Genomic DNA, 13,169 nt, shown 5'->3' with positions numbered 1-13,169 from the left:
CTATCACTAAAACATTTTGTAATGATGTAGCAGGCACTTCCCAACAAATATTTTTCAGCAAACCCTGACATAGCACAATGCTCCAAAAGAAGTAAACATAACCTTACTAGAAAAATTGTCACTGATACAGGTCCCATTTTCCACTTGTATAGCTTATAGTTATTTTTATCAGAAAGAAAAGATTTCTAATTTAACGATAATTTGTACTGAACAATATGTGTTGTCAGTCTAAATTATGTTGCTTTTTAGTGTTTGTTTATAACATTATAGTCATTGTGTGGATATTATGTTGACTCTGCTTTCTTTATTATGTATCACTTCATACCAGTCTCATCTTATTAAAAATTCTTCATATTTGCTCTCTATTGTGGTATAATAATATTCCATTATATTCACATATTAACATTTATTAAGCCCTCTCCCAATTGTTGGGTATATATTATATTTCTGGTTTTAGTTTTATTAAAAAAAACCTTCTTGTTTTTGTGAATTACTATGAATTATTTAAATGTATTAGTCATTTCATTGTATCATTGACTAGAAATAGGATCTCTGGTCAAACGGTATAAACAATTTAGTAATATTTGTCATGATTCCAAATTATTTTCTTGACCAATTGGACTAATTCACAATTCCACCAGCAGTGAATTTGCATTAACAAAAACTGATTGACATGTTGACAATGGCAAAGCAAAGATTTGACAGTAACAAATATTGCTGCTTCTCTGAATAATTTCTTCACATTTTCAGTCAAATTCCTGTATGTTTCGTTTTTACTCTGTTTTTCTCAGAGTGATCATACATACTTTTCTACAAACTGAGATTCATGCTTTTTTTTAAATGTTCTAATGAAAGCCATCTTTTTCTTCCAAAGATCATCAAAAATGTTTCCCCATTATGTTTTTTGTTTTTCAAAAAAAAAATATTTAATACCTTGTTCATGTTTTGTACACAGAGATATTATATAAATTGAGTCAACATAGATGCCTGTCAGACATTGCTGGGAGATTTATGACAGTTGAATATTTTCATGATCCCTTTTGACTTCTTATTTGTTGTTTTGTTTTATTTTAAATGCCATTTGGAGGTATGAAATTTCTAAAAATCCAGGTGCTTAAAAGAAATTCATGACATACATCAAATCAGAAAAATAAATGGGTTGTGGGTTCATCCTTTAAGCCAGGGATGGGGAACCTGCGGCCTGGAGGCCATATGTGGCTCTCTGGGTCCTCAAGTGTGGCCCTTTGACTGAATCCAAACTTCACAGAACAAAGATTTTTTATTTTTTATTTTTTTATTTCTTTTGTTCTGCGAAGTTTGGATTCAGTCAAGGGGCCGCACTTGAGGACCTAGAGAACCACATGTGGTCTCAAGGCTGCAGTTTCCTCACCTATGCTTTATGGGATCTGTGAAGACATTTTAAAAATGAGTGTCAATACATGCATTCACTGTAGAAAGGGAACTCTTTTAATGGGGAAATTCCCACTATTAATATCAACCAGCAACCTTTGAGTAGCTTAGAGTCTTACTGAGTTGTCTGGGAACACTGAGATATTAATACATTTTGGGAGTCACACCGCCAATATGAGTCAGAGGAGAGACTTGAATCCCAACCTTCCTGACTCCAAGGTGACCTCTGTCCACTATGCTAGACTACCTCTTGTGCATCATCTTACACATAACAATCCCTTGGACATAACAGATTTAGATATTTATCCTCTAGATGGAACAGACCATTACTACATTAATGTTTTCCAAGCACCTGATCAATCTGAATATATGGCTACAAACCATAAGCATGCAAGTTTCTATATTCAACCTGTCTCTCTGGTCACCCTATAATATATACACAGATTTCTTGATTCACCTAATGTTGTTTGCACTGTTATCTAATGCTGGCTCTTTTGTGTCAATTGTTTCTAGAACTATTCTGTCCTGGATATGAGACCACCTCCTACAGTGATCCCTCTGAATAATTCCATGTACTGGCAGGAATTTGAAGATACTTGTGTCTATGAGTGTCTGGATGGCAAAGACTGTCAAAGCTTCTTCTGTTGCTATGAAGAGTGTAAATCGGGTTCCTGGCGGAAAGGAAGGATTCACATAGATATCTCAGAGCTGGACTCATATTCCCGAGTCTTTTTCCCAACTTCTTTCCTGCTCTTTAACCTGGTCTACTGGGTCGGATACCTCTATCTTTAAATATAACCAGTAGTGGTGAAGACTGAAAGGTTTTCATGCTTTTTCTTTCCTTCACCATTGGCAAATATTCAGTAGCAAAGGAGGACGCTGGTCAGTTTCATCCCTAATTACAAAGAGCTTATTATCTATGATTATTACATGACCTCACTAAGGTTTTATTATGTATGTGCCTGAGGTGTGTGTGTGTTGGAGAATACCTAGTTACTTTTCAATATCCAATTCTCACTAAATTCCACTCAGTTTGGTATCATTTTTAGAGATTTGGGTAGCTGTTGATTCACCTAGACAGAGAAATCTGTAAGACCTGCAAGCAGATAGTGTAGATTCCTCCAAAGTTTCCTCATCCGTCTTTTCTCCTTGCATATCCAAGCACTAGCACCTACTGGTGCTGAGCCACATTTCTGGGTTAGGAGTATTTGAAAAGCTGGAAGGACCAACTCTGCAGTTGGACCTTCATTGTGAATTGCAGTGTGGTAAGGGGCCTGGGATTTCTTTTTATAACCATTGAAAAAGCCAACCAAGCTAATAGCTGCAGTAACTGTGAAACTTCAAGCAGGTGGCAGAGCTGGGAAGGGTATAGGTATATGAATGTGTGTACTTGTGTCTGCCCTGGTGCACATCAGCCAGGGATATTATTTTCAGAAGGAAAAATTTTCGAAATTCTTCATTTGTTGAAAACAAAGAAGTAAATAATCTAAAGTTTTACTTAGAATGCATTTTAAAGGCTTTGTCTTTCCTTTTTGAACTAGAGGAAGACCAGTTCACCACAAAGACAAAGAGCAGGAGACTGCAGCTAACAAGTTTCATTGAAATTGGCCTATGCTCTTCCATGGAGCAAAGGTCTGAGTCATTATCACAAGTTATCATAAGGTACCTTCTTCATCTTGCTAATGGGCACACACACACACACATCCCTTTCAAATTTTGTTTTACAGTGGGTGAGAAATAAGGCTTCCATCTCCAAAATATGTTCAATCACTACTGAATTTTTTTTAAATTAAAACTAGTGCCAATTCAAAAAAAAAAAACAAACAAAAACAAAGATGTGTAGTTGCTAAGTATCAAATAAGTATATTCTCTGGCTAAGAAAAAGTATTTTATACTTTTGAAATAGTCAAGCAGCAACATCCCAAAGAGAACTCTAGTATTTATAACTGTTTTGTACAAGATAAACCCAACTTTATTTTGGCATTGTTATCCAACTCTTTCTTTGTTTCTGACCACCAGTATTTCTCAAGACACTTTTCAAGTGCTCCCTTTAAAAAAAAAATCTTGTCAGTTGGTAACAATCTCCTAAATAAAACAGTATATCCTGAAAACACTGTGGGCCTCCCCTAATCACATGAGATGTGAATTAAAACCAATGTAAAAGCATAAGATATTTTAAAAGAAACTGATGTAGTCCCTACTGCAGAGCCTATTAACAATTTATATTGGCTAAGGAAAGAAATAAATATCCACAGGATAAATCTCACCAGTAAAATAGCCAAGGTGGCACAGGCCGGTAGAAATAAAATGTCTGGTCTGGTAAAAGTTTGATTCTTATTTGCATGGCTGCTTAAAAACATCCAAGATATTCCTAGTATAATGAAAAGTGAATATATAGATAAAGCATAAATGTTTTTTCAGGGATTGGTTAACTCATTTGAAGAATTTTCAGGAATATTGCTTTTCTTCCCTTTTCCAGTTTCTTCCCTTATGGTTTTCTAATGGTATGGTATGTTTGTAAACAAAACATACAATTTGTAATCTGTTTGATATTCTAACAAAAAGTTTGGTGGAAAGTTGGCTGACTATATTGGTTTAAGTGAAGTTTATTAATTATCTATAAATTTCTTTATCTGAGTTATCACTCCCTCATAGAATCTAGAATTATAGAGAGATAATAATTCTGCATAAAAGACAATGCTAATTTTATTTTAGGGTGCTACGATTCACGATTTGCTTTATTACATTAACACAGACTTTTATAAAATAAGCAATTCCTGCTTACCCAACTGGTCAAGTCACTATTTCCACTGAAGAGAGCTCACTCTTTATAATGAATGATAAGAGAAACAACAAACCTCATCTAGTTGAAAAGGAGTTTTGTGATGGTAGGATTCCCAGCTGGAGTCCTCACTATGGAAAAAAAAATTCACCTGATAACTCTTTAACCTAGAAATCAAGAAATCTTTCCCAGCATTGTACCCCATCACAAAAATGGTTTGAATAATGGCCATCTTTCATAATACAAAGAAATTTGGTGGAACCTTATCATAAAATGGGACTGAAGAGGAAGGGATAGCAAGAGGATAAAACAATCAATGGAAGCTACATAGATGAGATGATGTGTATTCACAGTAACTTTACCAAGTCCTGCCAGTTGATCTGAGTTCCAGAAAAAGATTGTCACATAATAAGCCCCCTTTTCTGGGAGGTAAGTCTAAAGAACTCTTAGGTTTTCCATAGATGAAAGAATTCCTAGATTTTATACCACACACATTTGTTTCTTCCGACTTCATTTTTGTTTCTTTGTTTACAACTTTTCCTAGCTATAAGCATTTAGTACCCTCACTACCCTCAAGTCTCTCTTTGGAAGATTGATCATAGATATATATGTTCCTTTTGCCTCTGTTTTCTGAGAGCATGAACAGATCTTAATAATCTAAAATATTTTTTCCTATCCCCATATGACAATGAGATCTAGACCAAAACACACTGTTAATATCTTTGAATGAGTCATTGATCTCTTGCAAAATACAATTCCAGCCACAGAATTACCAGTCTCTGGACTAGTTAAAATGCTTCTTAGCCTTGAATCAAAACAACTACATGAATCCCTTAAGCCAAGACTTTGTCCATCTGTCTCCAGTCTTGTATGGCATTTACTATACAGTACAGATGGGTTATTTCATGTATTGAAATTAGCCTTTTGATTTTTTTTTATTATTATTATAGAGGCCTATGGAATACACATGTAAGCATCCAGCTGTCCTTCTGGGTGACAAATAATGGGTGGGGGAAATCTGTGAGTGGGATAAAGCCCCGCTCAATTGAATTATTCACTTTGTTTCTCTCTTAAGATTAACTATTGAAATGATCTACTGTACATGCAGCTGCAAGATAGTAGGTCCCAGAACAGATTTTCCTGATTGCAGAGTCTCTTGATTTCCAAAGCCCAAGGGCTACATGTTGGAAGAAAATATGTTAGGTAGCAGTTCTGCAGTTACTAAGACATTTCCTAGGTGCTTGGCATTATGAAGACACACTGTCTTTATCTCTCCTTCAGAGTCAGCCTTACTACCTAGACCAAGTTTTGCCATTGCTATTGCCACTGCCTTAAGCAACTAGGGGGAGAGGTAAAGAGAGAAGATGGAACAAGAAGGCCAAAGTTTCACTGAACTGGGATCACCACTACATATCTACATATGATATCACTGGCAACTGCTAAGTGCTCACTTTGAGGGAGACTGCAGAAAGAAGCTTTAAAATGGACAAAACATTTCTTTAATGACTAAGAAGTAAGTTTCTACACAGCTCCACTATGGGTGACCAGAGTAATATTAGACCTCTCAGAAACTGGCCTGTTAATGGTTGTTATAAAACATCATCATTTCTAGATCTATTCCAAAGTTTTACTTAAGATTATAGCTCTATAGAATTTAGAACTAGAAAGTAGCAGATAAATTTTGATCCCAATCCCCACCACCATTAAACAAATGAGGAAACTGAGGCCCAGAGAGGGGAAATGATTTGCCCATAATTTAGTAGTTATTAAATGACAGACTAGATTTGAACTAATTTCTCTGACTCCAAATGATCTTTCTTCCTCCCTTGAACTAAATTAATCACTACCAAAGTCAATATGTTTCCTAGTGAACCAACCTTGATCTCATTTTCAACAAACCAAACCAAACCAAACTATATATGGATGTCAAGGTTCAATTCACTTCAACAAGCATTTGCTAAGTCCCTTCTGTGCTATGATATAGGAATACAAGGTCATTTTTTTAATCCTTGCCCTCAAAGAGCTTGCATTCCATTTTATTGCAAAAAAAAAATCTAAACCAGAATTCATTTGGCATAAAAATCAGTTGTAAGTAATACCATGTCCTATTAGTTGCCAGACAGAAAAATAAAAGATTCTTCTATTATCTGTGCTGCATTAAGAGCAATTGGTGGGGCAAGGAGGGAAATTCAATAGCTAGTGGTCCAGAAAACAAGCAATTTGATTTATTTCTCCTTTAAAGCAAACAAAGACACCAGATTTTCATGCCACATAGGGGGAACTTTGGCATTACTAAAAGACAAACCAGACAACAAAATTGATCCACATGGCAGATGATATGCAGACTGATATAGATTGTTTACACTGAAGCTATTTTAATCTGAATAATCTTGCAGCTGTGATACAAATCAAAGATCTCAAGCCTTTTTCTTTCTCTAAAATTTAATATAAAATAAAGGATTGTTGTGGGAGTTTCCCAGCTTGAGATTCATGATATCCTCAGGAGAATCACACCCACTATGAAATCTCCAAGCCTGGAGGGGTCAAAAAGTGAGTTGACAAACTGAAAAGGGAAAAAAAAATTAAGATTTAGTAGCATGCTAACGAAGATTGCTTAGAATGGTAACAATTTCAGCTTCTCAGGATGCAGATCTGAGTTTTATTGCTTTTTAGGATTACTCAAAGCATACAATCTATAATAGCCAATCAGTGGCATTCCTTGGCAAAAAAAGAAATGGGGGAATTGTAAAAGTCTTAGAGTTCCAGGAGTTGATAAAGATGAGATGGGATCTTCCTGTAGGAAAATATATTCCTCTGTAGTTAACAATTTCTAAGATGGGGGGGGGTTACTTCTTCAAAATATAATCAATCAGGCTTATTTTGTTTCCAATAAAGAGATAAATAAAGGATAGCCTGAGCAACTCTTACTAATGCAGATGAATATAGCTATTTCTTTGTCCTGAAGGTTTCTTTATCCGGGCAGAAGACGTTTCTCCAAAACTCTAATACTCAATACTCAGAACATGAGTTCATCATCCTCTTCCACAATAGTTTATTAAACAGTAAGAGATGTACAAGAGCCAAACCTTTCATAACTTGAAGGTTTACCAAAATTCAACTAATAACGTTTCACCCCAGAATGGTCAGCCTATTTCAAGTGCTCAAAAAAAAGAGAAAAGAGAGTAATCTGTCTGATACTGACTCAATGATTAATTATATTCAATTTATGACTCAACGAAAAGAAAACATTTTGTGCTTTCTCTTTTCTTTTTATATTCTATTGTGGAAAGCTGCTGAAATAGAGGGTCTCTAAATAAAATATTACCAGCCTTATAAGTTAATGTTCCATTGTTTGTGGTCTTAGCTTAATGATCTTGAAATAGTGTTTCATTTTGTTTTGATTTTCTGGGGTTGCTGATAATGTAATTGTGAAAGTTCATCTTGGAAACTGGTGGTAGAGAGTGACTGAATGATTTCAGATATGTAGTCAGATATGGCTGTATGTTTAAAAAAACTGAGGCTACCTTTATATTAAAATTCCTAAGTTTACGCTTTAGGTCTCAGAATCACTGTCTGTAGTAGGGCATTGAAAACTTAGACTTTCTGTCATGTTCAAGATGACTTGAATCTTGAAGGAAACAAAGAAATCTGACCCCTGAAACAGATTATGACCAAGATGCAATATGCTGAATACTTCCAGAGACTTAGTAGCTAATCATACATTACAGAAATCAAGGAAGCAAGTCCAGAGTTCCAGGCGTGTTTTTGCCAAACCAAAAACAACCCCCATGCCCTTCAAATGGCATAGAAGATCACAGGATCTTAAAATGACAGTTTGAAGGGACCGTAGGTATTATCTGGTGTTCTTTCAATTCAAGTTAACCAAGCAAGCACCTTTTTTATGAAAAGCAGTGTGCTAAATCCTGGAAGTACAAGGGTACCCCTACATTCTACACTACTAAATCTAATGCTCTCTCTCTTTCTGTCTCTATCTATCTATCTATCATCTATCTATCTATCTATCTATCTATCTATCTATCTATCTATCTATCATCTCCCCCTTTCTACATACACACATACACACACACACACAAATACAGACATTCAAAATAATTATAATGAATACAAGGTAATTGGAGGAGAAAGCATTAACTACTAGGTATGAGAATTCAGGAAAGACCTAATGCAGAAGGTCATATTTAAACTGAGCATTAAGAAACCAAGAGTTTCTAATAAGTAAAGATGAGGCAAGGTTATATTCCAGACAGGTGTGGAAGGTAAGAGGGAGGAACCACCTATAGAAAGGCACATGGACAGTAAGTATGGCTCAAACCATATGGTCTTCTATCCCAAATCTTAAAACTCTATAGAAAAGAATGTTGTTTGTTATTCACTTGTTTGAGGATTGTTAATTTAAAGGAAAAAATGTTATAACCCAGAAAAAAAAATATTTGGTCAATATTTACTTTTGTGCTATTGTTCATTTGTTTCACTTGTATCTGATTCTTTGTGAACCCATTTGGGGTTTTCTTGGCAAAAATACTGGAGTGGTTTGGCATTTCCTTCTCCAGATGAGGAAGCAGGGTTAAGTGACTTGTCCAGGGTGTCTGAGCATCTGGGGCCAAATTTGAATTCAGGAAGATGAGATTTCCTGACTCCAGGCCCAGCACTCTATCCACTGTGCCACTTAGCTGCTGTGACTTACTTTAGTAGCTCCTTACAAAGTCATATCTTATTAGCTAAGACTGATGGGTGAAAATTGTTTACTTTTGTTTATTTAACTCAGTCTAGCTCTCAGAAAAAAAGCTAAACAGTGAATATTCAGTGCTAACTGTGTCATTTAGCAAATCTAACATGCTTTTGTGGCTGATTATACAGTCTCTTCCATGGAACCCACAAGAATAACCATTAGTTTAGGGCACTAATCTCCTGATCTCAACTTAGCTGATCTTTCATTAGAGGAATATATTTCTATCAACAGAGGAGAAAAGCATGTTTGCCTTGATATCCTTGCTCAGGCTCTGGGATGATAGGCAAGAGACTAAGTAGTCAGGTATTTCATTATTTCTGGGAGAAATATAAACACAGATAATTCTTAAAAAAGAAAAAAAATCTTCTGGTACTTGTAAAGGCTAAGTGGCTCTGACATTTTCACTCATCCATTTTTGATATAAGATCATGTATTTGAGGTTATATGTCTGGTTTTGGTCTTAATAAGGGTTTGTTTCATGCTATATTCTTTGTAGAATTTCCTCCATGGTATTTGCTTATATAGAATGATAGAAAATTTCTAATTGTCTTTTTTTTAAATAAATTTACTTTTACACGCATTTATATATCTTTCCCTAATAGGGCCTCCTCCTCACCCCTGCCAATTGAAACCACAAACAAAACTTATTGTCTTTTGAAAATTAATCATTATTATTATATCCTTAGAATGCTTAGGTTATATAAGAACTATTTAAATAATTGCATCAACAAAACAATGGTCAAACTCAGACTGCTAGTTACTACCAAGTGAAATAGACTTAGAGCTTGAAGGGATCTTAGAGGTAGTCTAACCACCTCATTTTAAAATTGAAGAAACTGAGGCACAGGTTTCAGGAACCATGACGTACGCCATTAAACAATGACAAAATGAAATAGTTCTTGTCCTCAAGGAGATTATGTGCCCATAAAACTGAATGGACAAGAAGTCACCAAATGATGCTGGATGTCGACACTGGAGTCCCCCAAAAAGGAGTTAGGGGAACAAGGGAACAAATCTCTGAGCATCTTTAACTTGTATCCTGTAGTACTTTTTTTTACCCTTTTTTTCACTTTATTTATTTTTCAATTAGTAAGCATTCCTTTATTCTCCCTTCTACCTCCACCCAAATTAAAAGGAAAAAAAGAAAACACTTTTTCACAAATACGCACAACCAATTTCCCCACTGGCCATGTCCCAAAATCTTATGTTTCATTCCACATCTTGAATCTATCCATTCTCGGTCAGGAGGAGGATAGCAGAGATCATCATCGGTCTTCTGAAATCATGGTCATTTCATTGGTCAGAAATTTTAAGTATTGCTGTTGTATCTTTCCAATATTGTTGCTCTTGTGTAAACTGCCCTTGCTCTGCTTAGATAACCTTTGTTTCCCCTCAAGTTTTCCTTGAGCAACTGTTTTCTTTGTGTTGTTGCATCATCTTTGTGTTAGTGTTTCCTGCACAAAACAGCCTTTCTGCCTTATACAGTATAGCAGGTCACTTTGCTCTCAGTTCCCCAAGTTGTAAATGAAAGGAAATCTATAGATCCTTTTTTTTGAGAAATCCAAACCTGGAAATTGCCATTTTTACAGATTCAATTTGAAATATTCTAATCCTATAGCCCGAAGCAAACAATTTATTTTCCATCAGCCAACTGGCACATGCCCTTATCTCTAAAGTATCTAATATTGTAATTTTCCTGCCAAGTGGCAAATGTACTCATTTTGCCATGGTTTGCCACTTAGAGGGGGCTTATTTTTCAAGCTAGGGATGAAAGAAAAATTAGTCACAAATTTCCATCAAAGGTTCGTAGAATTCTATCCACTAATAATAGTAACTAAGTTCTCCCCCAAATCAACTACGGAGAAGTCATAGTTTGAGACCCTTTTGCATAAGCATCATTTCAAACAAGTTGGAGAGTAATCAGGATTCCTGACTCTCCTATTGGGTAAAGTCCAGAGCATATTAAACCAAAAGGTCAACATTCCAGGGTCATTAATAAATATGTAGAGTTACCTTGAAAGGAACACTTGAATGCCTTACCAAAAAGACTTTTTCATGGAAAACAAGTCTCATCTTTGATAAGTTCCCATATACCTATCAGACTCTGAAATACCAGTTTTTAACTCTCATTAACTTAGCTGTCACCACACATACTCCTAAAGGTAGATTGCTGTCCTTTGCAAGAATTTCACTTCACAGGCCAGTGATAGCCTTCAGGGGAATAAATGATTGGAACAAATTGAAACGTGCTGTGACCATCATGTAATTCAATTTTTAACTAAGTAGCACATGTACATTTCATGACAGGAGTGTGACCCTCCACAGTGCATTTCAGATTATTAAAAGCTTTGAACTTGCAATTCTGAAAAGCTCTATTTAAAAGAACACAGAGTCTGGTAATTAAGAGCAGCAGATATTATGAATTTTATTTATTTTGTTTTTGAGCTATGACTCACAATTTACATATATACACATATACATACATAATCAGTTATACAACACAAATTTCCACATTAGCCATGTACACAAAAAAAAGCAAGGAAAAAAAGAAAAAATGTTTCAACTGGTACTCAGAGTCTATGAGTTCTCTATCTAGAGATGGATAGCATGTTTCATAATGAGTCCTTTGGAACTCTATTGATCAAAGTTATTAAGTCTTTCACAGTTGATTATCCTTACACTATTGCTGTTAGTGTGTAGATCATTTTCCTGGTTCTGCTCACTTCACTTTACAACAGTTCATATAGGTCTTCCCAGGTTTCTCTGAAACCCTCCCCTTTGTCATTTCTTATAACACAATAATACTCCATAACATTTACATATCATAATTTATTTAGCCATTCCCCAATTGTGGGCATCCCCCAAATTTCCAATTCTTTTCTACCAAAAAATAGCTACTACAACTATTTTTGTACATGATTCTTTTTCCTTCTTCTTTGATCTAGGTATTTCATAGACTTTTGTGCATAGTTCCAAATTGCTTTCCAGAATGATTGGAGTAGTTCATAGCCTGATCAACAGTGCATTAATGTATATGTTTTCCCACATCCACACCCTCTCCAGTGTTCATCATATTCCTTTTTTGTCATCTTAGACATTGATGGGTATGAGTTAGAATCTCAAAGTTGTTTTAATATGCATTTCTCAAATTATTAGTGATATGGAAGATTTTTATATGGCTATTGATTTCTTCAATTTCTTCCTCTGAAAACTGCCTATTAATATCCTTTAACCATTATCAATTGGGGTATGATTCTTATTCTTATAAATTTTACTCAGTTCCCCATCTATTTTAGAAGTGAAACCTTTATCAAAGAAACTTGCTGTAAAGATTTTTTCCCACTTCCTACTTTTTCTTCTAATTTTTGGTTTATTGGTTTTGTTTGTGAGAAAAAAAACTTTTCATATAATCATAATTAACCTTTTTACTTCCCATTAAGTTTTCTCTCTCTTGTTTGGTCTTGAACTCTTCCTCCATCCATACATCTGACATGTAGCTAGGTAATAAAAGGGATAGAGTACTGGTCCTGGAGTCAGGAAGATCTGAGTTCAAATCCAGCTTCTGATATCTATTAGCTCGGTGACTCTAGACATCTCACTTAACTTTTGTCTGCCTCAGTTTCTTCAGCTGCAAAATGGGGATAATAGCACCTACCTCACAAGTTTGTTGTGAGACATTTGTTGAGCACTTAGCATAGTGCCGGGCCAATAATAAGTGCTACATAAATGTTTATTCTCCTTCCCTTCCCCTAATTTCTTCCCTGCTCTGTTACTTTGCTCGTGATATCACTTCTTAAATCATGCACCTATTTTGAGCTATCTTGGAATATAGTGTGAGATGTTGATCTATGCCCAGATTCTGCCAGACTACTTTCTAGTTTACCTAACAATTTTTGTCAGCTACTAAGTTCTTCTTCCCCCAATAGCTTATATCTTTGGGTTTAGCATCATGAATTTTATAAAGGATTTAGTGGGAGAGGGTATTTTAAATAAAAGCATAGACTGGATGTAGGATTCTGTTTTTTAGCCTCTGAATTGGTCTTAGTTTTCCTTTTAGCAGTAAGTGTTTATAGAATTATATATTTAGAGCTAGAAGGGACTTCAAAGGCTATCTTTTAAAGCCCCCTCATCTATATAGTTGAAGAAACTAAAATTTGAGAATCTAAGTGACTTTCTTATAGCCACAAAGCTAGTAAGTGTCAGACATCTGTGGTATCTGGACCCAGG

General features: G+C 35.3%; 1 protein-coding gene across 1 annotated transcript in view; it reads left to right on the top strand.

The window, feature by feature from the left end:
• GABRG3 (gamma-aminobutyric acid type A receptor gamma3 subunit) overlaps positions 1-2,202 on the top strand; it is an 802,344-nt gene extending 800,142 nt beyond the window's left edge. Inside the window, exon 10 of the mRNA XM_027856641.1 lies at positions 1,924-2,202. Coding sequence (XP_027712442.1) covers positions 1,924-2,202 — 279 coding nt within the window. The remainder of the gene's footprint in view (positions 1-1,923) is intronic.
• The last annotated feature ends 10,967 nt before the right edge of the window (positions 2,203-13,169 follow it).

This window comes from Vombatus ursinus, unplaced genomic scaffold (assembly GCF_900497805.2).
Source record: "Vombatus ursinus unplaced genomic scaffold, bare-nosed wombat genome assembly UNPS02011591.1, whole genome shotgun sequence".
Lineage (NCBI taxonomy): Eukaryota > Metazoa > Chordata > Mammalia > Diprotodontia > Vombatidae > Vombatus > Vombatus ursinus.
Note: the sequence above shows the minus strand (reverse complement) of the source record. Positions and strands in the feature narration are given on the sequence as shown.